Source organism: Hypomesus nipponensis, chromosome 3 (assembly GCF_054491055.1).
Source record: "Hypomesus nipponensis isolate SF chromosome 3, ASM5449105v1, whole genome shotgun sequence".
Taxonomy (NCBI): domain Eukaryota; kingdom Metazoa; phylum Chordata; class Actinopteri; order Osmeriformes; family Osmeridae; genus Hypomesus; species Hypomesus nipponensis.
Window position 1 is genome coordinate 955,376 of NC_140363.1, and position 24,598 is coordinate 979,973.

At 46.4% G+C, this 24,598-nt stretch overlaps 1 protein-coding gene and 19 non-coding genes across 20 annotated transcripts; 15 read left to right on the forward strand and 5 right to left on the reverse strand.

Annotated features, from left to right (window-relative positions):
* Positions 1-8,559: 8,559 nt before the first annotated feature.
* LOC146298719 (uncharacterized) lies at positions 8,560-16,409 on the forward strand. Its single transcript, XM_084683469.1, has 10 exons — positions 8,560-8,784; positions 9,861-10,069; positions 10,251-12,023; positions 12,177-12,390; positions 12,536-13,117; positions 13,293-13,505; positions 13,699-13,979; positions 14,174-14,436; positions 14,679-14,936; positions 15,110-16,409. The coding sequence occupies exons 2-10, from the start codon at positions 9,863-9,865 to the stop codon at positions 16,023-16,025; spliced, it is 4,707 nt and encodes a 1,568-aa protein (XP_084539595.1). The 5' UTR covers positions 8,560-8,784; positions 9,861-9,862; the 3' UTR covers positions 16,026-16,409.
* Positions 16,410-19,218: 2,809 nt separating this feature from the next.
* On the forward strand, positions 19,219-19,292 carry trnan-guu (transfer RNA asparagine (anticodon GUU)). The gene has a single exon. It is a non-coding gene; the product is annotated as a tRNA-Asn (tRNA).
* A 281-nt stretch (positions 19,293-19,573) lies between these two features.
* trnat-agu (transfer RNA threonine (anticodon AGU)) lies at positions 19,574-19,647 on the forward strand. Its single transcript has one exon. It is a non-coding gene; the product is annotated as a tRNA-Thr (tRNA).
* Positions 19,648-19,886: 239 nt separating this feature from the next.
* Positions 19,887-19,959, reverse strand: trnak-uuu (transfer RNA lysine (anticodon UUU)). Its single transcript has one exon. It is a non-coding gene; the product is annotated as a tRNA-Lys (tRNA).
* Positions 19,960-20,072: 113 nt separating this feature from the next.
* trnar-ucu (transfer RNA arginine (anticodon UCU)) lies at positions 20,073-20,164 on the forward strand. The gene is given in 2 exon segments: positions 20,073-20,109; positions 20,129-20,164. It is a non-coding gene; the product is annotated as a tRNA-Arg (tRNA).
* A 152-nt stretch (positions 20,165-20,316) lies between these two features.
* trnan-guu (transfer RNA asparagine (anticodon GUU)) lies at positions 20,317-20,390 on the forward strand. Its single transcript has one exon. It is a non-coding gene; the product is annotated as a tRNA-Asn (tRNA).
* Positions 20,391-20,671: 281 nt separating this feature from the next.
* Positions 20,672-20,745, forward strand: trnat-agu (transfer RNA threonine (anticodon AGU)). The gene has a single exon. It is a non-coding gene; the product is annotated as a tRNA-Thr (tRNA).
* A 239-nt stretch (positions 20,746-20,984) lies between these two features.
* On the reverse strand, positions 20,985-21,057 carry trnak-uuu (transfer RNA lysine (anticodon UUU)). The gene has a single exon. It is a non-coding gene; the product is annotated as a tRNA-Lys (tRNA).
* A 113-nt stretch (positions 21,058-21,170) lies between these two features.
* Positions 21,171-21,262, forward strand: trnar-ucu (transfer RNA arginine (anticodon UCU)). The gene is given in 2 exon segments: positions 21,171-21,207; positions 21,227-21,262. It is a non-coding gene; the product is annotated as a tRNA-Arg (tRNA).
* A 152-nt stretch (positions 21,263-21,414) lies between these two features.
* Positions 21,415-21,488, forward strand: trnan-guu (transfer RNA asparagine (anticodon GUU)). The gene has a single exon. It is a non-coding gene; the product is annotated as a tRNA-Asn (tRNA).
* Positions 21,489-22,031: 543 nt separating this feature from the next.
* On the reverse strand, positions 22,032-22,104 carry trnak-uuu (transfer RNA lysine (anticodon UUU)). Its single transcript has one exon. It is a non-coding gene; the product is annotated as a tRNA-Lys (tRNA).
* Positions 22,105-22,216: 112 nt separating this feature from the next.
* On the forward strand, positions 22,217-22,308 carry trnar-ucu (transfer RNA arginine (anticodon UCU)). The gene is given in 2 exon segments: positions 22,217-22,253; positions 22,273-22,308. It is a non-coding gene; the product is annotated as a tRNA-Arg (tRNA).
* Positions 22,309-22,468: 160 nt separating this feature from the next.
* On the forward strand, positions 22,469-22,542 carry trnan-guu (transfer RNA asparagine (anticodon GUU)). The gene has a single exon. It is a non-coding gene; the product is annotated as a tRNA-Asn (tRNA).
* Positions 22,543-22,823: 281 nt separating this feature from the next.
* Positions 22,824-22,897, forward strand: trnat-agu (transfer RNA threonine (anticodon AGU)). The gene has a single exon. It is a non-coding gene; the product is annotated as a tRNA-Thr (tRNA).
* Positions 22,898-23,136: 239 nt separating this feature from the next.
* trnak-uuu (transfer RNA lysine (anticodon UUU)) lies at positions 23,137-23,209 on the reverse strand. Its single transcript has one exon. It is a non-coding gene; the product is annotated as a tRNA-Lys (tRNA).
* Positions 23,210-23,317: 108 nt separating this feature from the next.
* On the forward strand, positions 23,318-23,409 carry trnar-ucu (transfer RNA arginine (anticodon UCU)). The gene is given in 2 exon segments: positions 23,318-23,354; positions 23,374-23,409. It is a non-coding gene; the product is annotated as a tRNA-Arg (tRNA).
* A 160-nt stretch (positions 23,410-23,569) lies between these two features.
* trnan-guu (transfer RNA asparagine (anticodon GUU)) lies at positions 23,570-23,643 on the forward strand. Its single transcript has one exon. It is a non-coding gene; the product is annotated as a tRNA-Asn (tRNA).
* Positions 23,644-23,924: 281 nt separating this feature from the next.
* trnat-agu (transfer RNA threonine (anticodon AGU)) lies at positions 23,925-23,998 on the forward strand. Its single transcript has one exon. It is a non-coding gene; the product is annotated as a tRNA-Thr (tRNA).
* A 239-nt stretch (positions 23,999-24,237) lies between these two features.
* On the reverse strand, positions 24,238-24,310 carry trnak-uuu (transfer RNA lysine (anticodon UUU)). Its single transcript has one exon. It is a non-coding gene; the product is annotated as a tRNA-Lys (tRNA).
* Positions 24,311-24,422: 112 nt separating this feature from the next.
* trnar-ucu (transfer RNA arginine (anticodon UCU)) lies at positions 24,423-24,514 on the forward strand. The gene is given in 2 exon segments: positions 24,423-24,459; positions 24,479-24,514. It is a non-coding gene; the product is annotated as a tRNA-Arg (tRNA).
* Positions 24,515-24,598: the final 84 nt, after the last annotated feature.

A 24,598-nucleotide genomic window follows, 5' to 3' on the forward strand; every position in this document is an offset into this window, starting at 1 on the left:
TCGTCTCAAGCCAAGTTCAGAGAACTGTGCATCTTCTCAGACGCATCTACTAAAGCCGTAGGAGCAGTAGCTTACCTCAGAACCACAGATGAGAATGGAAAAGTTTACATTGGATTTGTGTTGGGAAAGGCAAAACTAGCACCACAACCTGAACTCACGATCCCTAGGCTGGAGTTATGTGCAGCTGTGCTTGCAGTCGAGGTAGCTGAACTTATCAAATCAGAAATTGACATTGAGCCAAATTCCACTCGCTTCTATACAGACAGCAAAGTAGTTTTGGGCTACATTTACAATGAGACTAGAAGATTCTATGTCTACGTCAACAACAGAGTCCAGCGGATACGGAGGTCTACCATCCCTGACCAGTGGCATTACGTGCCCACTCACCTCAATCCAGCAGACCACGCTACAAGAGCCGTGCCCGCAGCTCATCTGAGCGAAACCATGTGGCTCACTGGACCTGCTTTCTTGTCCAAGCCTGACAGTAGCCCCCAGACAGGAGACTTTGAACTGGTTGAACCTGCTATAGACACGGAAATCCGTCCCGAAGTATCTGCAATCAAAAACATAATCTCAGCCTGTCATCTCAGCTCACAGCGCTTCGAGAGATTTTCTAGCTGGAAGTCCCTCATCCGTGCTATAGCCCATCTGATCCACATAACTCAAGGCTACAAGAAACCACAGCTTGCAAGCAAAGGTGTTTGCAGAGGCTGGCATTACTGTCAGGAGTCGTACTCTGTCCAGGAACTCTCTCAGGCCAAAGAAGTGGTATACAAAGCTGTGCAGGAAGATGAGTACCGGAGAGAGCTCAAGTGCATATCTGAAGGAAAAGAAATCGCCAAAGACAGCTGTCTCAGGAAGCTAGACCCTTTCATTGACGACAAAAATATACTGAGAGTTGGAGGACGGATCGCTGAATCGAAACTTGAAAAGGACATAAAACACCCGCTAGTCATTCCAGCCCACTGCCATACAGCGACTCTCCTCATCCGCCACCACCATGAAAAGACCCATCATCAAGGACGTCTCTTCACTGAAGGAGCTATACGGGCGGCAGGCCTGTGGATAACAGGCGTGCGGAGACGTATAAACAGCCTCATCTACAAGTGTGTCACATGGCCCAAACTTCGTGGCACACCTCTGTCCCAAAAGATGGCCAACCTACCCTCAGATCGACTGAGCACTGAACCCCCCTTTACTAATGTCGGTCTCGACGTGTTTGGCCCCTGGTCCATCGTCACACGCCGTACAAGAGGCGGAGATTCAAATAGCAAGCAATGGGCCGTCATGTTCACCTGTATGAGTATCAGGGCCGTCCATATTGAAGTAATTGAGTCTCTTGATACTTCAAGTTTTATCAATGCTCTCCGGAGGTTCATGTCCATTCGAGGTCCCATCAAACATATCCGTTCTGATCGAGGCACTAACTTTGTCGGAGCTTGCAAAGAGCTAAAAGTCCCTTCAAACATCAACGGTTGCCAAGTGCAGAAATACCTTTCAGAACAAGGCTGCACCTGGTCCTTCAACCCACCTCACTCCTCCCATATGGGTGGGGCCTGGGAAAGGATGATTGGTCTTGCTAGACGCATCCTGGATGCTATGTTCCAGCGTTTAGGTTCCACAAGGCTCAGTCACGAGACTCTCACTACCTTCATGGCCGAAGTAGCAGCCATCATAAATGCAAGACCTCTAACCTCCGTGTCTACCGACTCTGCAGACCCACTGTTACTTACTCCCTCCACTCTACTCACACAGAAAGTAAACACACACATAGCTCCTGCTGGGGACTTTGACACAAAGGACTTGCACAAACGCCAGTGGCGTCAAGTACAATGTCTCGCTAACCTTTTCTGGGACAAATGGAGAAAGCAGTATCTTCCCACACTGCAGACACGCAGTAAATGGACTTCAGACCAGCCAGATACTCAGCCTGGCAGTGTTGTCCTTATGAGAGACTGTTCGACCAAACGGAACGAATGGCCACTTGGACTTGTAACACAAGTGTTCCCAAGTAAAGATGGAAAAGTCCGCAAAGCAGAAATCAAAAGTCTCCAAAGGAGATGGAACTAAGTTGTTTCACAGACCCGTTACTGAACTGGTCCTTCTTGTTGCACCTGAAGACTATGGTAGCAAGTAGTAGTTTTTAATTTTCCAAGCAGTAGTGGTATTTATTTATACCAGACGGGGAGTGTTATGTTTTGAGTTTGTTGCTGTTATGTTTTAAGTTTGTTGCTGGTGCGGGTGGCATGGTGACGTCATTGCTCTCAAGTGTTTCACGTCTTGTTACATTGTTTCATGTTTCAGTTGACGCAGCTTCTGTATCATAATTGTTCATGCCTACATAGCTTGTGGTTCATCAATGGTTTTTGGCCCCTTTAATAGCATCTTTGGTAAGATATTGTGGTTTTGAAATGTTGAGGTTTCACCCAAGATAAATATCTGATGTAAAAGTTGTTCTTATGTATGTGTTTAATACTAGCGAAGCTCCAGCTGTGTCCGTTTGATACGGTTGTCAAGGTTACCAAAGTAAACATTATTTATTTAGGTAAAACTGAGCTTTTCTCATGTTTTCTAAATGTCCAAACTTTCTTAATAAGAAATGTATATAGCATGCTGTCTCTGTAATATCTTCATTTTGTTCTGAAACAATACTTGTCCTTACTTAGTATCGTTTGACTCAACTAGACTACAGCTAGTATGTAGCAAGTATGTAGCATTCTACTCCGTGCTGTACTGTATAGCCCAGCTGTTCGTACTGTACTGTACAGTTTAACGATTTATTTGTTTTATGAGCCAATCTGTACATCAAAATGCTTCTGTGTTTATTTTGCAACATGTCACTGATACATTGTTATGTATTCTCTCCAGTTTTACCTTCTAACACTTTCAATAAACCAACGATGTTGGAGGAACACGTCTCCGGTGGATTGTTTGTGGGAAGAGTTTAGCTGCCTGTCAAACTATACTCAGCACAGTACAGGGAGGACAGAACAGGGGTGATGGCTTGCAGAAACAGAATGTGGCAAAGGAAACATTGAGGGCGGATGAGGAGGGGACGAATCAACTAAAGGTGCATGCAGAGGCAACTGAGAGTGGAGGACGAGAGAACAGTGCAGCCGAGCTATATCAAGGATTTGACGGTGATGGTGGAGCTACTCGGTGAGGACAGGATCTCTATGATGGAACTATTGAGAGCCGCAAAGGACATATGTGGCCTGGTTGTGGGTTGCAGATACCTTGGAATTAACAAATATGAAATAACGATGAATCATGAAAACGGGAAGAGGAGATTGCTGGACGGATTTAAAATCAAACGCACAAGGGTGATGGCCAAAGAACTAACGAATGACGAGTTGCTGGTTTCATTCCTAGGGTTGCCTGTGTACATCACGGATGGGGAAATATTGAAAAAACTGTTGGACTGGGGAGTGAGGGCAATTTCGCCCATTACTAGGAGGATGTGGCCTGGGACGAGGATTGTGGAGGGCACAAGATTTGTGAAGGTGAAGTTTACAGACACTGTTAAATCACTGCCTTACTCTACACGTTTTGACACAGAGATGGGAGCACAATATTTTAGGGTCATTCATGATCGGCAGGTGAAGGTTTGCAGAATGTGCATACAGCCAGGGCATATTGTTCGTGAATGCCCAGAGTTTCTGTGTAGGAATTGTGGGAGGCAGGGGCACTATGCCAGGGAGTGTGACCATTGGGAGCCAAAGTGCAAAGAATGTGAAGAGGAGGAGAGTGCCCTCTCAACTGATGAGGACAGTGGGTCAGAGGATGTTGGGGGTGAAGGAGTTGAGGGAAGGATGGAGGAGGGGTTTGAAGTGGAACAGCTAAGGGGGGGGCTGGGAACTAACAGCAGCCCTGTGGTGGTGGAACAGACTGGTGAAAGTGTGGGGGGGGGGCATTGGGTCTAGCCTCGACTCAAATATGGTTGCACTGACGGACCCTGCAAACGGGAGTTTGGGGAACAGAAAGGCTAAAGTGGATGCATGGGCGACAGGAGGGAAAGGTTCTGATCAGGGGCCTTTGCCTTCTAGAGTTGTGCGCACAAACGCTGACAGGAGTGCAGCCATGGAGTTTGAGAGGCAGCAGGCTGTGACTGCTGAGAGTGCATCCAGCCGGCAGGAAGAAGTACCTGAAAGTGACCCCCCCGCAATGTCTGAAGGTGATGAGTCAGAGGAGGATTGTTTGGGTGTAGCAGGAGGGAGGAAGAAGGCACTCCTGAACAGACCCGGCAAATTGGCTGGTATAAGGAAACGGAATCAAAAGAAGAAAGGGAAGAAAAAATGATGTTTAGTGTAGAGCACATTCTTTTCTGTCTGGTTTCAATGGTTACACTCACTTCAATAAATGTAAATGGGTTAAATAAGATGACAAAGTTAGAGGAAGTATTGGTAAATTTCACATCTGACATTTTGTTATTGCAGGAAACAAAATGGGCACAAGCTAAAATACCAGAAATCAAAAAGAGATGGAGGGGGATGTTGTTTGTGAACTGTGGAACAGACTGATCATGTGGGGTGGCCATACTTATAAAAGAAAATGTGTTGGAAAATGTGAAGGAAATATTTAATGATGGGAAAGGAAGGGTAATAGCTATAGAGTTTGATATAAATAATGTAATATTTCGATTAATTAATGTCTATGCACCTAATAGAGGAAGTGAAAAAACTGTTATCTTTGTTTCCTTGGGGTTGCTCTGCTCAGGGAATTGTATTCTGGTGGGAGATTTCAATGTGTTCTGTACCAAGTTGGATGTCTATAGGGTTGATAAGTTTCGACAAGATGCAGCACGGACCAGTTTTTTTAAGATGATGAGAGACAATGAGTGGATTGATGTATGGAGGATGGGTAATGCCAACAAAAGAGAATTTTCTAGAAGGTTGATAGTGGAGGGAGTTTTAAAACGAAGCAGGATAGATTTATGTTTGGCGTTTCAAGATATAGCAAATAAAGTACACAACATACAGTATAAATTTACTGGATATAGTGATCATGCAGCAATCACATTTCATTTAGGGTACAGACAAAGGGGGAAAGGGGGTGGAGTTTGGTGTTTGAATGCAAGTGTGTTGTCTGAGACAGAATATATGGACAAGGTGAAGGAGTGTGTTAGGGAGCAAATTAAGTGTGAGTTGTTTGAAGTGGATGTGTGTGGTTGGTGGGACGGTGTCAAAAGATTGGTGAAAAACCTAAGTATAAGGTATTGTCAAAACAGGAACCGAGTGAGAAAGAGAAAGGTATGTGTTCTGAGGGAAAGAATGGTGGAGGAATTAACACTAATGGATGAAAATCCAAACAGAGGTCTTGGGGCATACCTACAAATCAAATGGGAATTAAAAGCTTATGAGAAAGAAAGATGTCAAGGGGCAATAATTAGGAGCAGGGCTCAATATGTGGTGGAAGGGATTTTTTTTTTTCCTGGGGCTGGAAAAGCAGAAACAGTGCAAAACATATATACGGGAAATAGAAAATGAGGAGGGGAAGATAGTGAATGATTACGTAGGGGTGTTGGAAACGGTGCAGGGGTTTTATAGCAATTTGTTCAAGAAAGGTGGTGTGGATCAGGGTAGTATGGGAGAGGTGTTAGAAACAGTTGAGGCTAGGTTAACAGACAGTGATAAAGAAGTATGTGAAATGGATTTGTCAGAGTTTGAAGTAAAAGTGGCTATCAAGAGTTTGTCAACTGGTAGGAGTCCCGGCTCGGATGGCCTAACAAGTGAGTTTTATAAATGTTTTAGTGAGGTGTTAAGTCCCATTTTGTTGAAGGTATATAAAGAAATGGAAAGGCGAGAGCAGGTTAGTGAGGATATGTCAACAGGCTTAATCACTATCTTTTACAAGAAAAAGGGGAATCAATTGCAGTTAGGGAATTACAGAGGGATTAGTTTATTAAATACGGATTATAAGATTTTGGCAAAGGTATTAGCAAATAGAATTAAATCAGTAGTAGGGTCCATTGTTTCAGCAACACAGGCATTTGGTGTTCCAGGGAGAGATATAGCGGACACAATAGGGTCAGTCAGAGATGTGGTACGGTATATGACAGAGGAGGGGGGTATAGTTTTGAGTGTTGATTTTAATAAGGCTTTTGATAGAGTGGAGCACGAGTTTGTGTTTAGAACATTAGAGACATTTGGTTTTGGAGATAGATTTGTGAAGTGGATTAGGTTGTTGTACAGTAGTGCAAAGAGTAGGGTTAAGTGCAATGGAGTAGTGACAGATAGTTTCAGTTTAGGGAGATCAGTGAGGCAGGGTTGTCCATTATCTGCGTTATTGTACAGTATAACAACAGAACCTTTGGCCACAATGTTAAAAAAAGATCAGTCCATACAGGGCATCATCATACCTGGAGGAGAAAGGAGTTTAATTCATCAATATGCAGACGACACAAACATAACTGTGAAAAACTTGGACAGTGTGAGGAGGGTGATCAAATTATTAGAAGTGTATGGGAAGGCATCAGGAGCAAAAATGAACATAGAAAAGTCTGAAATTCTGTGTTTTGGAAATGTGGATATGCAGGGATGTGAGATACCGTTAAAAGTGGCAAAAGAGATGATTAAGGTGTTAGGGGTGAATGTAGGTGTAAATGCCAACGAGGCAAGAGATGTTACATGGACAGGGGTTCTGAACAAGGTGAAGCAGAGTTTAAATTTGTGGAAGAGGAGGAGGTTGAGGGGCAGGGTTATAGTTGTTAATTGTTTGATCTTATCACAGGTGAACCATGTGTTGGCTGCACTGGATTTACCATTGTGGGTGGTGAAGGATTTAAACAGGGCTATCGATAATTTATTGTGGGATGGTAAGCAGGCAAAAGTTAAGCATAGAGTGTTAATGAATGAATATAAGAATGGGGGTTTAAAATTGATAGATGTAGAAGTGAAAAAAAGGGCATTGAGGGTAAAGCTTGTTAAAAAATATTTGTATAATCGTAATCAGTATTGCTGGATGGGGTTTTTTGAGGAGTATTTGCATGAGTATGGTGGATGTGGTGTGAACGGTCTTTTAATGATTTTCAACAAACGCAGGTGTGAGGGGATGTCAAGGTTTTATAGGGAGGTATTTGAAGCATGGGGGAACTATTTGAAGCATGTGAAGTATGAGTGTGGAAATAAGGCTGAGGTTGCTAATCAGCCCATCTTTTATAACCCCAAATTGACTCACAACAACAGAGTGTTGGTCAGCCAGTGTTTTGAGGAAGCAGGAGTGAAGCAGGTTAAACACTTACTAACTGAAAGTGGCGACAGGTTCAAATCAGAACAGGAAATCATAGAGACCATCCATAGAGTGAATATGGATGTGGGAAAGTACATAATAAAAGGAATGTATCAGAAGGTTATGGATGCTTTAAGTCCAGAGTGGAGAAAACACGTGTTAGGGGAAGGAAGTGTTGGAGAGCCGGAGAGGATGGTGGAATTGAATGTAGAGAGGAAGGGCAAAGGAGTCAAATTTTAAGAGGTACAAACTAAATGTGTTTATATGGATTTTCTGGGGGATGTTATGGAGAGACCAACTTCAGAGAAAGTATGGGCAAAGGTTTTTGTAGATTTTGATGTTACTGAAGTATGGGGTAATTTGAATGTAAAATACAATTGTATAGAGTGTGAGCATAATGATTTCAAAATAAGGCACAATAGAATATTCACAAACGTTGTTTTGCATCAAATTGATAATAACATCAGTAGATTGTGTGATGTATGTAAAGGAACTGATGAGAACTTTAACCATTACTTTGTTGAATGTCCAAGGTTGGTTGGGTTGTTTGCCAAAATTAAGGAGTTGTTAAGTAAACACTGTGGGGTCAAAGTGGAAACAACTGTTGAATGGAAGAAACTTTTGTTATTTGGAGTGCTGGGGAAAGTAAAAGGGGTTAATGTTAATTTGGTAAACGCATTTTTGAGTCACGTACGGTATGCTATTGTGTATCGAAGAAATATGGCACATTATGAGGGGAGGGTAATTCCAGTTTGGGAATGGTTTGTGTCAATGTTTAAAAAACATGTGAGGCTGGTGTACATGATGAAGAGAGAAGACTTTCATAACTGCTTTGTGAAAAACAGCTCATTAATCATGGTGATAGGAGTTGGGAGTTTAAGTTTCAATTTATGATGTTGCGTTAATTTTCCATGTCAGCATTCATGTGGGCTGTAGCCATTGTGTGTCTTCTGTAAATAATTGAAAAATGTGTAAAAAGTATTTTTTATAATAAAAAGAGAAAAAAAAAGTTGATGTACTGCTCTGCACGCTTGAGTTCGAAACTCATCCTCGTCGGCAAGTCATCTTTATGACATGTCCGCCTTATGAAATTGAAATTCTTCCGTCCCTGAACCCTTAGTTCTCCTACTTAGTGTCCCTCCACTGCATTTCCAACAACTTTTTGATTCCTTCCTCTACTCCTGATAATGTTCCTTTTCACAATTGTGCCTGTTGTCACCTGCTTTTTTCCTTTTTTTGTGAAATGGAAGGATCTTTCACTGCCGTGGGCCCAGTGCTGTAAACGACGAGGTGGCCGTACCCGCCAAGAATTGGACTGCAAATACATCTTAACAATATCCGAACCACATTAGTAAAAAATTCCGAACATCTGGAAAATATTCCGAACAACTGCTCATTCCTAACACATTTCGAACCATTCTGAACAGAGGTGGGTCTAGGGGTGACGTTGACGTGACGTAAAACTGCAGAAGACTATCAGCGCACTGAGTGAAAGAGCCAGTACTGCATAGAACATTTATTTAAGACATACGAAAGAAAAGAGCAACAGAAAAATAGGTATGTAAATGCAAATTATATGTATAATATGTTGTATATATGTAATATGTTGATTGACCGATGTAGATTAACTGTCTCGATAAACGTATTCTTATTGTATGTAACTTTTCCGCTGAATTTACCTCAGAGAACGTACTAGTGGTACAGTACGCGTACAGTAGATGTAGGTTACTGTACATCCATGCTAAATTGAGTAACCTACTTGGTCTTTGTCAGCGTAACAAAAAAAAGAATATCGATATGTACAGGCAAATTATTCTATGGATTTACGATTTGAATACATGTTTTTATGTCGGTCCTGGTATTATACACTACTACTGTACCCAAACGATCACGACTGTACATCGATGCTAAATCAAGTAGTTGGTCTTTTTCAGCGTAACAAAAAAAATAATGTCGATATGTACAGGCAAATGATTGTATGGACGTATGATTTGTATAGCTACATGTTTTTATGTCAGTCCTGGTATTTAAATTGTCGATGTCGACTTACTGCCCCCATAGTACAGTCCCCTCTGTGAAATTTAACTTTCCCGCTGAATTTACCTCAGAGAACGTAGTGGTACAGTACGCGTACAGTAAATGTAGCTACTGTACGACTGTACAGTACATCAATGCTAAATTGAGTAGTTACTTGGTCTTTGTCAGCGTAACAAAAAAAAGAACAGCGATATGTACATGCAAATTATTCTATGGACGTACGAATACATGTTTTTATGTCGGTCCTGGTATTTAAATTGTCGATGTAGACTCATTGCCCCCATAGTACAGTCCCCTCTGTGAGATGCAACTTTCCCGCTGACTTTAATTTGACCTCAGAAGTACAGTAGAGACAGCAGAACAAAATATGACTACATTGATGATACGTTGACCAGGTTGTTGACATAACAAAATTAAGTTGATGTGTTGGAGTACAAGCATATGGAAGTATTAATTTTATAAAATGGGATGATCCTGGTATTACTGTACAATAGCCAGAGCAACCCATCACAACTGTACGTCTATGCTACATTGATTGAGAATGTAATCACAACAGAGAACTTGGTCGTTTAGTCTAACGTAGCTCATGTTTGCAGATATGACCAAGACGGGGAAGCCAGACTCGTACTGGAGAGACATCTGCCAAAAATATGCCCAGGGCAGCTACCAGTTTTCCACAGGCAAAAGACCCGGTGGTAAGAAATGGAAAAGAGCCCTGGAGTGTATCGATGCTTGCCCGCTGCAGAGCAAGAGCAAGGTGGATCTGTTCGGGAGACACCTAAAATGCTCTTGTGGGTTCCATAAGGTAGGTTATATGATGATTTATTTAATTTAAGTGATGACAAGTTGCTGTAGCATGAAGTAGATTATTTGCTGGATCATACCCTATTTGCACACATTTGGATACAACTAACAGTGTAGGATCATTGGTGAAATTATTTATTATGAGCCTCTCTTGTACTTGAAATCCTGCCTCCCCCCTTCAGTCAGATGCATCAGAGGCAGGTGGAGGCTCCTTTGAGGCAGGAGAAGGCTCCAGGCAGGCAGGAGAAGGCTCCAGGCAGGCAGGTGGAGGCTCCTGTGAGGCAGGAGAAGGCTCCAGACAGGCAGGTGGAGGCTCCAGTCAGGCAGGAGAAGGCTCCAGTCAGGCAGGAGAAGGCTCCTGTGAGGCAGGTGGAGGCTCCAGACAGGCAGGAGGAGGCTCCTGTGGGGCAGGAGAAGGCTCCAGTCAGGCAGGAGAAGGCTCCAGTCAGGCAGGAGAAGGCTCCAGTCAGGCAGGAGAAGGCTCCAGTCAGGCAGGAGAAGGCTCAAGGCAGGCAGGCGGAGGCTCCTGTGCAGACAGAACAGTAAAGTGTTGTCAGTGCAATCAGGTTGTGGAGGCAGAACAATTCTCCATGCACCTTTCTGACCGCCATGTAGAGGAGACATGTGACACCTGTGGGGCCAAGGTCCAAGGTTCTGTTGGCCTGTTGGAGCATATAGAACAGTTCCATTATTTATCCTGGTTGGCTCAACCTCCATCGCCAACTTCAACAGGTAGCTCCACCACACCATCTCCAAGGCCCACACCATCTCTAAGGCCCACACCATCTCCAAGGCTAACGGCCACACCATCTCCAAGGCCCACACTATCTCCAAGGCCCACACCATCTCCAAGGCTAACGGCCACACCATCTCCAAGGCCCACACCATCTCCAAGGCCCACACCATCTCCAAGGCCCACACCATCTCCAAGGCTAACGGCCACACCATCTCCAAGGCCCACAGCATCTCCAAGGCTAACGGCCACACCGTCTCCAAGGCCCACACCGTCTCCAAGGCCCACGCCATCTCCAAGGCCCACAGCATCTCCAAGGCTAACGGCCACACCGTGTCAAAGGCCCACACCATCTCCGCCGACAACTACATCTCTGCTCCCTCCTCCAACAGGTTGCTCCAGCACGCCACGCCACACTCCTCAAACTCCACTTAGGCCAGCTTCCATTGATTGGGAAGCTTTTCTCCCCAATCAATTCAAAAAGGTTATACAGCCAGCAGATCGGGTGTGGATTGCCAAGGTCCTCTATGAGCCTACAGGTCAGCTGAGGCAGAAAATGGATGCGTGCTGGTTTCATCCACCACTGCAGCACAAACCGTCTCCTCCCGAGCCCGGGTGGCACTTCCGGCAGAGGATGTTCCTCTGGGCACCAATGAGGATGTGGGGGATTCCTCTGAAATGTACGCGGTGTGACCGGAAAATGCACCACTCCGGGATCTACCCAAAGGTGAGGGAGGTGATAGATGTGGATACTCGCTACTACCTGGTGGGAGGGGACTATCCACGTTGCAGCAAGTGTATGCTGCCGGTCTGCCCATGGAGCCAGGAAATCCTTGCTCAACTGGATGTGGCACATAGGAGCCTCTTTCCCGCTGTCCTCACTACACAGCTAGCCCTGGATAGGAAGTGTATGACTTTCCTGAAGCCAAGGACCAGTGGGAACAGTTCCTCCTACCTCCAGTCTGCAGTAGAGGAAGCACACAGTGAGGAGTGGGCACGTCAGACCATCCGCTACCTGTCTGACTGTGAGCTTCATTTGAAGATGGCTACCTTCGTCTCTTCTGCAGCTGTCCATCTTCCTCCTCCACCCTTCAGGCCCCTTCCACTTGCCCAGTGGTTTGAGACGGTCCACTCTAACGACATCCTCAGCCACCTGGAAGAGATGAAGGGGGTGATCACCTCTACCTATGGTAGAATTCTGAAGATGGACTCTACAAAGAAGGTGAGGGTTTTAGCATTACTTTTATTTACTCTGATGTTAACCAATTGGAATGGATATAAATTGTTTACTTTGTCATCCTAATGATGAAATAGTATTAATTTTAGTAAGCTTGTAGCGGTTTTTTTGAAAGTTCTGTTTTTGTTTGTTTTTCAGATCACCAAGAAGCTGGCTGGCAGTATAGGGGACACCGCTGCATGGATGTCCAACATCGGCAACGAGCTTGGCCAGGTTCTGAACAGTGTTCTGACGACAGGTGAAGGTGCAGGGCTGGAAGAGTTGTGCCAGGGCATCGTCACACGTTATGAGAATGCTGGACAAGCTGAGCCTGAGGCTATCTATGTTGACCGGGACTGCTGCAGCCAGTCAGGTGGGATGCTGAAATTGTTACTTTATGAAATATACATTGCAGATTACAGTATGTAATTAACTTAAGTTAATTATGATGTAAAAAAAAATTATTACACAAAAAATAGATGATCACATCTGTAATAATCAATGTTTGTCTTTCACAGGTGTGTCGTCAGTGCTGAGACTCTTTCGACCATGGAAGTTGGTCGTCCGTTTAGACGTCTTCCACTTCATGCGAAGGTTTAACTGCGGCCTCACTACTGAGCACCACCCTCTCTACGGTACCTTTTGCTCCAAACTTTCTGCCTGTATCTTTGAGTGGGATCAGGAGGATGTGCAGCGGCTTAAGGAGGCCAAGAAAGGGGAGTGGAAGAGCAGCCATGGCGGAAATGCTCCCACTGAGGCACTGCTCTTGGCCAGTATCAGCACTGGTGAAATGGCAAAGCACTGCAGGCGGAGGACCCGTGCCGTGGAGGAGATCCGGGTCATGATTTTGGGGCTGCTCGAATCGATGTGGGAGCTGACTGACACCACGGGGCTGCGTCTGGTGAACCCTGACAGCATGCACCATGTGTGGGAGGTGCAGCAGAAGCACCTGGAGTGCATCCAGGACCCTGCAGGGGTGGAGTTGTACACCAAGACAGGGACACTGCAGAAGGGTGGCAAAGTCCTTGACGTCCTCAGGTGTGGGAGGGGGTCCTCCTCCCTCGAGAGTTTTCACCGCCACCAGTGTGCTTTTGTTCCAGGTAAATTTAAAATGTTAACTTGCCGTATGCTGTTAAAAAAAAAGTTGGTGTTATGACATAGTATGCACTTGAATTATTCAAATAACAATGTAACTGTCACTTTGTATTTAATAGGTGTTAATATCTATTGACTTCATATTAATGGTTGACCTAACCTGAGTATTTTGTTTCTTAGGCTTTCGATGCAATGCATTGCACGCACAAATGTACATGCTGGAGGGGGTATCAAGGTGGAACATGAACCGGGCAAAGGAAGCTGTAGCTGTGGTGGGGGCATCAACCCTGAGGACATTTGATGTTCGCTTGATGTCTCACCTAAACAGCATGAGCCAGCGGGTCCTTGGTTGTTCTCTGGTTCCAGAATTCACCCCACCTGGAAAACCTACTGGTAAGATAGCTCTCAGATCAGCACTGACCATTTGAGTATTACTTCCTCTCCCACTTTTCTTTTCTCTGCCACCCCCAGCCCTCCTCAGAGGACATGGGAGTGGGAGTGAAGATCGTGCTGTACATGGAGGAGATGTGTCTGTGTTTGTGTCCTTTCCTCTTCTTTAACTCTGTGTTTAAACACTGTGTTACAGGCGAGCGCATTGCAGTGGAGTACCTGTTGGCCCAGTCTAATAGAGGCGACCTGCTGGTTCCACAGCAGCTGCCAGAGATCTCCACAGAGGAGCTCGAGGACGACGGGGGTGAACCCGACGTCACGGTGTGCCAGGTAGCTGACCTTAGGGAAGGTGATCCTGATCCCCCAATATGTGCTGTGGAAGCCCAGGTGACACTGGAGGGTGACAGTGGACCCAGATCCCTGGATGAGGACATCATTGTGGAGGAAGACGACACACAAGACAGCACATCAGACCAGGTAATGTAACACCTTTCTTAAAAACAAGATATGTAACAAGTTCGCTAATGATATGCCACAAGTATCATACGTTTGTCAAGTAAAACGTCAAGTATTACGTTTTATGGAGAGAGAAAAAGGTCAACATTGCTCAAATAGTTCAAAGAAATTGACACATTTATTTACATGTTTTTTTCATGATTATCACTTTTCAGAAGAGCCGATGTGACTCCAGAGGTGTCTTGGGCTGGGATGCGGTTGATGACCTGGCAGCCTACCTGGTTGGCCTGAACCGAACCATCACTGCCTTGTCGGCAAAAGAGGAGGCTGACATCGTCCATCTTTACATGGCTCTTCCTGCTATGGACAAGGAACCTGTGAGGTTCGGCCAGAAAGCAAGGAAGAAGACCGTGGCAGGACCTTGGAGAGCGCCCAGGAAGCCGAGTGGCTCTGCTCCTGGACAGCAGGCGGCAGAGAGGTGATTTGACACAATTCATAATCATTTCGGTTCATTACAAATCATTGAATCAGTAGGCTGTACTGCATCAAACCAAGATTGAAAAACTTATGGTGAATTTCAAATATTATTTTGTGATTATATTAGTTTGTGGGGGGCAAATTGGGCTGTTCACAGGTGACATTGATATGGTTGCTATTACCATTTTTCTTAGTTTACAGCCTTGTTTAAAGTCCGGACCATATCATCCTTCTTTCCCGCAGACTGTTCATGACTCACGGGCAGGCAGCCCAGGACCCCGAAGTCCACAGGGTCAGCGAATGTGTTTGCCTGAGACTTTTAAAAGAGTTTCAGCAAGCACGAAACAGGCCCAAGGACACAAGGAGTAGAACTCTGCCCATCCCGCAGTCCATTGTGGTGGCCTACAGCCATCTGAAACAGCTGCTGGAGGACAGCAGGGTTGTTCTGGAGAAGACCAACGTGGTTCTGATACCAGTTAACAACACAACAGTCTCTTCTTGGTGAGTCTTGTTTTTTACGTTTGTACCTTTCCTATACAATGATGACATTATATTATTAAACTGCAAGAAAAACTTTCACCTGCTTGCTTGTTAGAAAATACTAAACATAGGAGGATAGGCTACTATGTATGAAATAACTAACTGAAGCTACTGTATGCATTTTTGTTTTTTAGGCTGCTTAGGAGGGATAAGAGGAAGGACAGGGACATGCTGCTGCAGGGCACCGTACTCCCCAAACGGTTTGAACTGGCCAAGGACTCACTCCCTGAAGCCCAGACTCTTCCAGGTGCTCCTGTGCAGCATGGGCATGAGGTCATGGAGTTTGAGGAGCCAGAAAACCGGGAGGGTGAGGCAGTGATACGCCCTCGGCATAGTGTTCGATCTGCCCTGGCACAGCACTACCAGCCTGGGTCATATGTATGGCCTGGTTCTGCTGGCTCGGCCTCGTTCGAGCATGGTAACCTGCTGCCGCCACCACCACCATCTCCTGCCTGGGGCTCGTATCAGCAGGGTTACCTGCCACCACCATCTCCTGCCTGGCCCTCGTACCAGCAGGGTCACCTGCCACCACCACCACCACCATCTCCTGCCTGGGGCTCGTACCAGGAGGATTACCTGCCACCACCACCTTCTCCTGCCTGGGGCTTGTACCAGCAGGGTCACCTGCCACCACCACCATATCCTGCCTGGCCCTCGTACCAGCAGGGTCACCTGCCGCCACCACCACCATTTCCTGCCTGGCCCTCGTACCAGCCACCTCCACCCTTCCAGCCACCTCCCCCCTTCCAGCCATCTGCTGACCATCCACAGTCCCTGGCCCCTCCACCACCTGGCACCTTTGTCCAGCCAAGGCAACGTACGTGGAGACAAAAAAAAGCTGCCCAGGAGAACGAGGAACTGATGGCTAGGGGTGAACCTCCACGGAAGAAGTTCAGGGATACCTACCAGTACATTTGCAAGCAGTGTGGGCAGGGAAAAAACAAAAGTACTGGTCACACCCAGCTGAAGGGGCGGTGGTACTGTCCAGCCTCAGGACTCACCCTGGCAGAGTGGAAAGACCAGTTGACCAGTCTTGCCAGTGGTAAATAAATGGTAGAATACTGTATATAATAGTTATGTGTAAATAGTTAAGTATTGTATATAGTTGATATTGATATTTTAATTTCTGTGTTTGTGCATTGCATGGTGTTCTAAAAAATTAAACAAACAAAAAAAAGATAAATGTATATATTTGCTAAATATATACTTTCAGGTTTAATAAAGTGACCAAAGTTCCTTAAATTGTATAATACTGTATATAATAGTTATGTCTAAATAGTAAAGTATTGTATATAGTTATGTTTTTAATTTATGTGTTTGTGCATTGCATGGTGTTAAAAAACAAAACAAAAAAACAAAAAATTAAGATGTATATATTTGCTAAATATATACTTTCAGGTTTAATAAACCGACCAAAGTTTCTCAAATTCTGACTTCTGGATTTTTTTTCTCCTATTCCTCCTATACTTTATTCCTAGAACTCTTGCAAAGTAACTAAGTAGCCTACCAGTGCTATTACACTTTTTGTCAATTGTTTACACACAAATACATTTTAGTCACAAATACTGGTACTTGAGACACAATGACCACAACATGTAACTCATGCACCAACCCCCTGAACCAATTCTGCTACAAGCACAATTCCTGCTTTACATTCAAATTGCAGTTCTAAAACACACTTTTTTCAAAACGCTACACACAATCTCTGTATTTGGCTCAATTTTCATGAAGAAAATCTTTTGTTTTCACAAGGCACACACAGGAGAAGTGAGGGGTTTAGCCCATTGTGTGTGTGTTTTTTATTTGTGAGTAGAAAGTATGAGGTATGCGTTCAGAAAATGTGTGTTAACAATCGAGAAAAACTATTACATTTCAGCAATTCTGGAATATCCCTCTGCCAATGACAATACATTTCTGGCTTTCTGGCTTTGATCTTCCTGACCTCTTTTCTCACCTGGTTTGTGGAGAGGGACAGAGTGGAGCACAGCAGGGGGGGGGGGGATGAGTGTTTGATGTTGTAGGGGGTGTTGACAGAATGAGAGGGGGTGGGGGTAAGAGGTGAGATGAAAGGGATGGGGCAGGAGAAGCTGGAGGAGTGGGGGTCTGTGACCTGAGTGCTGTGGAGGTTGAGGTAGGGCAGTGTTCTGGGGGTGCACCTGCAGCAGCTGGGGTGACTGGGCCGGGGGAGGGCCGGGTGGCTGATCAAACCTGTTGAAGAACAAGTTCAGGTCGTTCACCCACTTCTGGTCCCCCGAAGTCTGGGACAGTTGCTAAATATATATATATATCTGGGACAACTAACCCCTTAATCAGGATGAATGACACATAGCACTTTAAATACATCAAAAACAGATTTATTGAGTATGTTATGACACACATTTCTGGCTACTCTTAAACAATACATAAAATATTCACACAATTCACTAACAGTTTTTTACAATCGCTGTGACAGTTTTTTCAATACCTTAAACAAGTTTTCTAAACTCTTAACGCACCAACACACCTACCACACACAATTGGCAAAACAGTTAATTTCATGCTCAAAATCACACATTGTAAACTAAACTCAAACATTAATTGTCATAACACAAAAATACACTAAACATGACACCATGTCTACCAAACACTAACACATGTTCTCTTTTCACAGGAACATGTGTTCAATCATAGCACAATGTCATAAAAAACACTAACATCAGATGGAATTACAGAAACTGCATTCTTTTACGTATATGTGTCAGGTCTCACATTTTATAGATTATAGATTGTGTTTGCAATGTAGTTTCTTTTGAAGCCTCTACATTTTTGTTTTGTTGGGTTTAGTAAATGCATGCATTTTGTTTCTTTTGCTGCAGAAATTCAGAACAAAAAATGAATTATGTCAGAGTAGCTTTATAGAATGTACAGTTACTGTATTGAAAAAAAGAAGACAGAAACATAATTGCTGCAGTAAAGGCTTCCTTTTCAACAGGACATTACTGCGAGAAATATGCAATTTTGCTGCCATTTACAGTATTACCCTAGCTCTGGCACTTCTCTGAGTGCCACCACACATTCTATCTCCTCTCCCTTGTCCTTGTCCCACTCCTCTCCTTTGTCCTGGTTATTGTGTTCCTCTCCTTCGTGCAGGTATTACTGTATTCTTACTTTCTTCGTATTGCTCCATATTGTTTTTTTTCCACACAAGATCAGCACAAAGAGCTCCACTTTGCAGTATATATACCATATAGTCATGCGATTGAAAGAACCTCAACACCATAGTGTTTCCTAGTTCGGAATCAACTGTAATTCAGAGTATTTGCATAACTTCAACCAGCTTTTTCCCAGTAGCAATGGAATACATAAAATACAGGGGATATATTTGTGTTTCAATTCACAATAAGAACAGCTGTTCACTTTGACTTTAGCCAATAAATTAGGTTTTGAACATAGTGTTATCTGTTCTGACATACAGTGTTAAAGCATTGGTAAATTGGTCCGTAAAAATCGATTGTTTTGGTCTTGGTTGAGCTTGTGTGTAAAAGAAGTTCAAGCATTTAAAATGTGTGTTTACTCTATGCATTTTGTGTCAAAGCAATACAAAATGTGTTAATTGTATAGCCAACACAGGTGGATGTTGTGCTAACTGTGTCAAGAGTTTAGGAAACTTGTTAAAGGTATTGACAAAAGTGTCATAGCCATTGTAAAAAACTGTAATACGAGCAATATACACGTGATACGAGAAATAAAAATAATGTTATTGCATGGTGATGGTGATTGCTGACACGGTGCACAGCCTCGTCGGATCGAATCCCGCAGGAGACGACGTGTCAATGTTGTTGATAAAAGTGATGAAAATGAGCGCACATGTGTGTGAAAAGAACTTTAAAGGGGATGTGAGTGGAGAAAAAAACATGACAATTTGTTTGTTTTTCTCCTTTTCTCTTTCCGTTTTTTCTCTTTCCCCCCCCTTCCCCCCCTCTTTTTTCCTTTTGCCCCCCGCTAGCAGTCCCTTTTGCCCCATTTTTGGCGCAATGGATAGCGCATTGGACTTCTAGGCAGGGGGAGGAAAAGCCATTCAAAGGTTGTGGGTTCGAGTCCCACCAGAGTCGTTCGGATTTTTGCTCCCGTCGACCGATCGCGGGAAGAGTCATTTGTGCGGCCGCTCCTCCTCTTCTTCACGGGACTCCGAGCACTCGTCTCCCAGCGTTTCCTTCCATCTTCCGGTCCTTCCATGTTCCGGTCCTGTTTCTGCAAAGACAGGGTCTCTGTGGCGCAATTGGCTAGCGCGTTCGGCTGTTAACCGAAAGGATGGTGGTTCGAGCCCACCCAGGGACGAACGTGTCCTTGTTTGCCTCTGTTGTGGGTCATGCCTGTGTGGCAAATGAGCTGTTCCGCCGTCGGAGCTGGAAAACGTCTGAAAAATGCAGTCCTACGCTCTGCCAACGGAGCTGTCAAAAGGTGAGCGAGTGGGAGGTTTTATTTGCGAGGAAGGCATGCGATCCCCCATTTTGGGCATGACCTTCTCAGGTGGCTTGCGAAGATGCTGTCGACCCCACCTTAAAGCACCCACTCGAAGAGGAAACAGAAGGTTGCGCTCGTCTCTGTTGACAAAGCGAGGCGCCGTGGCTTAGTTGGTCAAAGCGCCTGTCTAGTAAACAGGAGATCCTGAGTTCAAATCTCAGCGGCGCCTTTTTAGGCGCAGGTGTCAGCTCAATTTTGCATCCTTTGTCTCAAAGTCATGGGGTGCAACGGAGACAAAGGTTGCGTGCCGCAAGTCACGCTCTGTGGTTTGAACACACAGCTAACCCAGGAACTTGAATGCTGGACCCTCCCATTAAAAGCTTCCGTTGTTCCCTCAAAGTCAGGTACATAAGAGAGACAAATTTGGCCCGCTTCATCCCGCGCTGCCACACGGTTTGAGGACCCTTTCGCCCGAACAGGGACTTGAACCCTGGACCCTCAGATTAAAAGTCTGATGCTCTGCCGACTGAGCTATCCGGGCTCTGGAACTGCAAGCAACACTGAGCTTTTCGTGGAACATCTGCATGTACAGCTCCTTCGCGCACTCAAACCCCTAAGTATGGTATGGCGAATCCAAACAGGTTTAGCACTGGGGGCTCTGTGGCGCAATGGATAGCGCATTGGACTTCTAGGCAGGGGGAGGAAAAGCCATTCAAAGGTTGTGGGTTCGAGTCCCACCAGAGTCGTTCGGATTTTTGCTCCCGTCGACCGATCGCGGGAAGAGTCATTTGTGCGGCCGCTCCTCCTCTTCTTCACGGGACTCCGAGCACTCGTCTCCCAGCGTTTCCTTCCATCTTCCGGTCCTTCCATGTTCCGGTCCTGTTTCTGCAAAGACAGGGTCTCTGTGGCGCAATTGGCTAGCGCGTTCGGCTGTTAACCGAAAGGATGGTGGTTCGAGCCCACCCAGGGACGAACGTGTCCTTGTTTGCCTCTGTTGTGGGTCATGCCTGTGTGGCAAATGAGCTGTTCCGCCGTCGGAGCTGGAAAACGTCTGAAAAATGCAGTCCTACGCTCTGCCAACGGAGCTGTCAAAAGGTGAGCGAGTGGGAGGTTTTATTTGCGAGGAAGGCATGCGATCCCCCATTTTGGGCATGACCTTCTCAGGTGGCTTGCGAAGATGCTGTCGACCCCACCTTAAAGCACCCACTCGAAGAGGAAACAGAAGGTTGCGCTCGTCTCTGTTGACAAAGCGAGGCGCCGTGGCTTAGTTGGTCAAAGCGCCTGTCTAGTAAACAGGAGATCCTGAGTTCAAATCTCAGCGGCGCCTTTTTAGGCGCAGGTGTCAGCTCAATTTTGCATCCTTTGTCTCAAAGTCATGGGGTGCAACGGAGACAAAGGTTGCGTGCCGCAAGTCACGCTCTGTGGTTTGAACACACAGCTAACCCAGGAACTTGAATGCTGGACCCTCCCATTAAAAGCTTCCGTTGTTCCCTCAAAGTCAGGTACATAAGAGAGACAAATTTGGCCCGCTTCATCCCGCGCTGCCACACGGTTTGAGGACCCTTTCGCCCGAACAGGGACTTGAACCCTGGACCCTCAGATTAAAAGTCTGATGCTCTGCCGACTGAGCTATCCGGGCTCTGGAACTGCAAGCAACACTGAGCTTTTCGTGGAACATCTGCATGTACAGCTCCTTCGCGCACTCAAACCCCTAAGTATGGTATGGGAAATCCAAACAGGTTTAGCACTGGGGGCTCTGTGGCGCAATGGATAGCGCATTGGACTTCTAGGCAGGGGGAGGAAAAGCCATTCAAAGGTTGTGGGTTCGAGTCCCACCAGAGTCGTTCGGATTTTTGCTCCCGTCGACCGATCGCGGGAAGAGTCATTTGTGCGGCCGCTCCTCCTCTTCTTCACGGGACTCCGAGCACTCGTCTCCCAGCGTTTCCTTCCATCTTCCGGTCCTTCCATGTTCCGGTCCTGTTTCTGCAAAGACAGGGTCTCTGTGGCGCAATTGGCTAGCGCGTTCGGCTGTTAACCGAAAGGATGGTGGTTCGAGCCCACCCAGGGACGAACGTGTCCTTGTTTGCCTCTGTTGTGGGTCATGCCTGTGTGGCAAATGAGCTGTTCAGCCGTCGGAGCTGGAAAACGTCTGAAAAATGCAGTCCAACGGAGCTGTCAAAAGGTGAGCGAGTGGGAGGTTTTATTTGCGAGGAAGGCATGCGATCCCCCATTTTGGGCATGACCTTCTCAGGTGGCTTGCGAAGATGCTGTCGACCCCACCTTAAAGCACCCACTCGAAGAAGAAACAGAAGGTTGCGCTCGTCTCTGTTGACAAAGCGAGGCGCCGAATCTCAGTGGAATCTCAGCGGCGCCTTTTTAGGCGCAGGTGTCAGCTCAATTTTGCATCCTTTGTCTCAAAGTCATGGGGTGCAACGGAGACAAAGGTTGCGTGCCACAAGTCACGCTCTGTGGTTTGAACACACAGCTAACCCAGGAACTTGAATGCTGGACCCTCCCATTAAAAGCTTCCGTTGTTCCCTCAAAGTCAGGTACATAAGAGAGACAAATTTGGCCCGCTTCATCCCGCGCTGCCACACGGTTTGAGGACCCTTTCGCCCGAACAGGGACTTGAACCCTGGACCCTCAGATTAAAAGTCTGATGCTCTGCCGACTGAGCTATCCGGGCTCTGGAACTGCAAGCAACACTGAGCTTTTCGTGGAACATCTGCATGTACAGCTCCTTCGCCACTCAAACCCCTAAGTATGGTATGGCGAATCCAAACAGGTTTAGCACTGGGGGCTCTGTGGCGCAATGGATAGCGCATTGGACTTCTAGGCAGGGGGAGGAAAATCCATTCAAAGGTTGTGGGTTCGAGTCCCACCAGAGTCGTTTGGATTTTTTCCCCCAAGCTCCCGTCGACCGATCGCGGGAAGAGTCATTTGTGCGGCCGCTCCTCCTCTTCTTCACGGGACTCCGAGCACTCGTCTCCCAGCGTTTCCTTCCATCTTCCGGTCCTTCCATGTTCCGGTCCTGTTTCTGCAAAGACAGGGTCTCTGTGGCGCAATTGGCTAGCGCGTTCGGCTGTTAACCGAAAGGATGGTGGTTCGAGCCCACCCAGGGACGAATGTGTTTTTGTTTGCCTCTGTTGTGGGTCATGCCTGTGTGGCAAATGAGCTGTTCCGCCGTCGGAGCTGGAAAATGTCTGAAAAATGCAGTCCTACGCTCTGCCAACGGAGCTGTCAAAAGGTGAGCGAGTGGGAGGTTTTATTTGCGAGGAAGGCATGCGATCCCCCATTTTGGGCATGACCTTCTCAGGTGGCTTGCGAAGATGCTGTCGACCCCACCTTAAAGCACCCACTCGAAGAGGAAACAGAAGGTTGCGCTCGTCTCTGTTGACAAAGCGAGGCGCCGTGGCTTAGTTGGTCAAAGCGCCTGTATAGTAAACAGGAGATCCTGAGTTCAAATCTCAGCGGCGCCTTTTTAGGCGCAGGTGTCAGCTCAATTTTGCATCCTTTGTCTCAAAGTCATGGGGTGCAACGGAGACAAAGGTTGCGTGCCTCAAGTCACGCTCTGTGGTTTGAACACACAGCTAACCCAGGAACTTGAATGCTGGACCCTCCCATTAAAAGCTTCCGTTGTTCCCTCAAAGTCAGGTACATAAGAGAGACAAATTTGGCCCGCTTCATCCCGCGCTGCCACACGGTTTGAGGACCCTTTCGCCCGAACAGGGACTTGAACCCTGGACCCTCAGATTAAAAGTCTGATGCTCTGCCGACTGAGCTATCCGGCTTCTGGAAAGGCAACACTGAGCTTTTCGTGGAACATCTGCATGTACAGCTCCTTCGCCACTCAAACCCCTAAGTATGGTATGGCGAATCCAAACAGGTTAAGCACTGGTGGCTCTGTGGCGCAATGGATAGCGCATTGGACTTCTAGGCAGGGGGAGGAAAAGCCATTCAAAGGTTGTGGGTTCGAGTCCCACCAGAGTCGTTTGGATTTTTTCCCCCAAGCTCCCGTCGACCGATCGCGGGAAGAGTCATTTGTGCGGCCGCTCCTCCTCTTCTTCACGGGACTCCGAGCACTCGTCTCCCAGCGTTTCCTTCCATCTTCCGGTCCTTCCATGTTCCGGTCCTGTTTCTGCAAAGACAGGGTCTCTGTGGCGCAATTGGCTAGCGCGATCGGCTGTTAACCGAAAGGATGGTGGTTCGAGCCCACCCAGGGACGAACGTGTTTTTGTTTGCCTCTGTTGTGGGTCATGCCTGTGTGGCAAATTAGCTGTTCCGCCGTCGGAGCTGGAAAATGTCTAAAAAATGCAGTCCTACGCTCTGCCAACGGAGCTGTCAAAAGGTGAGCGAGTGGGAGGTTTTATTTGCGAGGAAGGCATGCGATCCCCCATTTTGGGCATGACCTTCTCAGGTGGCTTGCGAAGATGCTGTCGACCCCACCTTAAAGCACCCACTCAAAGAGGAACAAGAAGGCTGAGCTCGTCTCGGTTGACAAAGCGAGGCGCCGTCGCTTAGTTGGTCAAAGCGCCTGTCTAGTAAACAGGAGATCCTGAGTTCAAATCTCAGCGGCGCCTTTTTAGGCGCAGGTGTCAGCTCAATTTTGCATCCTTTGTCTCAAAGTCATGGGGTGCAACGGAGACAAAGGTTGCGTGCCTCAAGTCACGCTCTGTGGTTTGAACACACAGCTAACCCAGGAACTTGAATGCTGGACCCTCCCATTAAAAGCTTCCGTTGTTCCCTCAAAGTCAGGTACATAAGAGAGACAAATTTGGCCCGCTTCATCCCGCGCTGCCACACGGTTTGAGGACCCTTTCGCCCGAACAGGGACTTGAACCCTGGACCCTCAGATTAAAAGTCTGATGCTATGCCGACTGAGCTATCCGGGCTCTGGAACGGCAGGCAACACTGAGCTTTTCGTGGAACATCTGCATATACACCTCCTTCGCCACTCAAACCCCTAAGTATGGTATGGCGAATCCAAACAGGTTCAGCACTGGGGGCTCTGTGGCGCAATGGATAGCGCATTGGACTTCTAGGCAGGGAGAGGAAAAGCCATTCAAAGGTTGTGGGTTCGAGTCCCACCAGAGTCGTTCGGATTTTTTCCCCCAAGCTCCCGTCGACCGATCGCGGGAAGAGTCATTTGTGCGGCCGCTCCTCCTCTTCTTCACGGGACT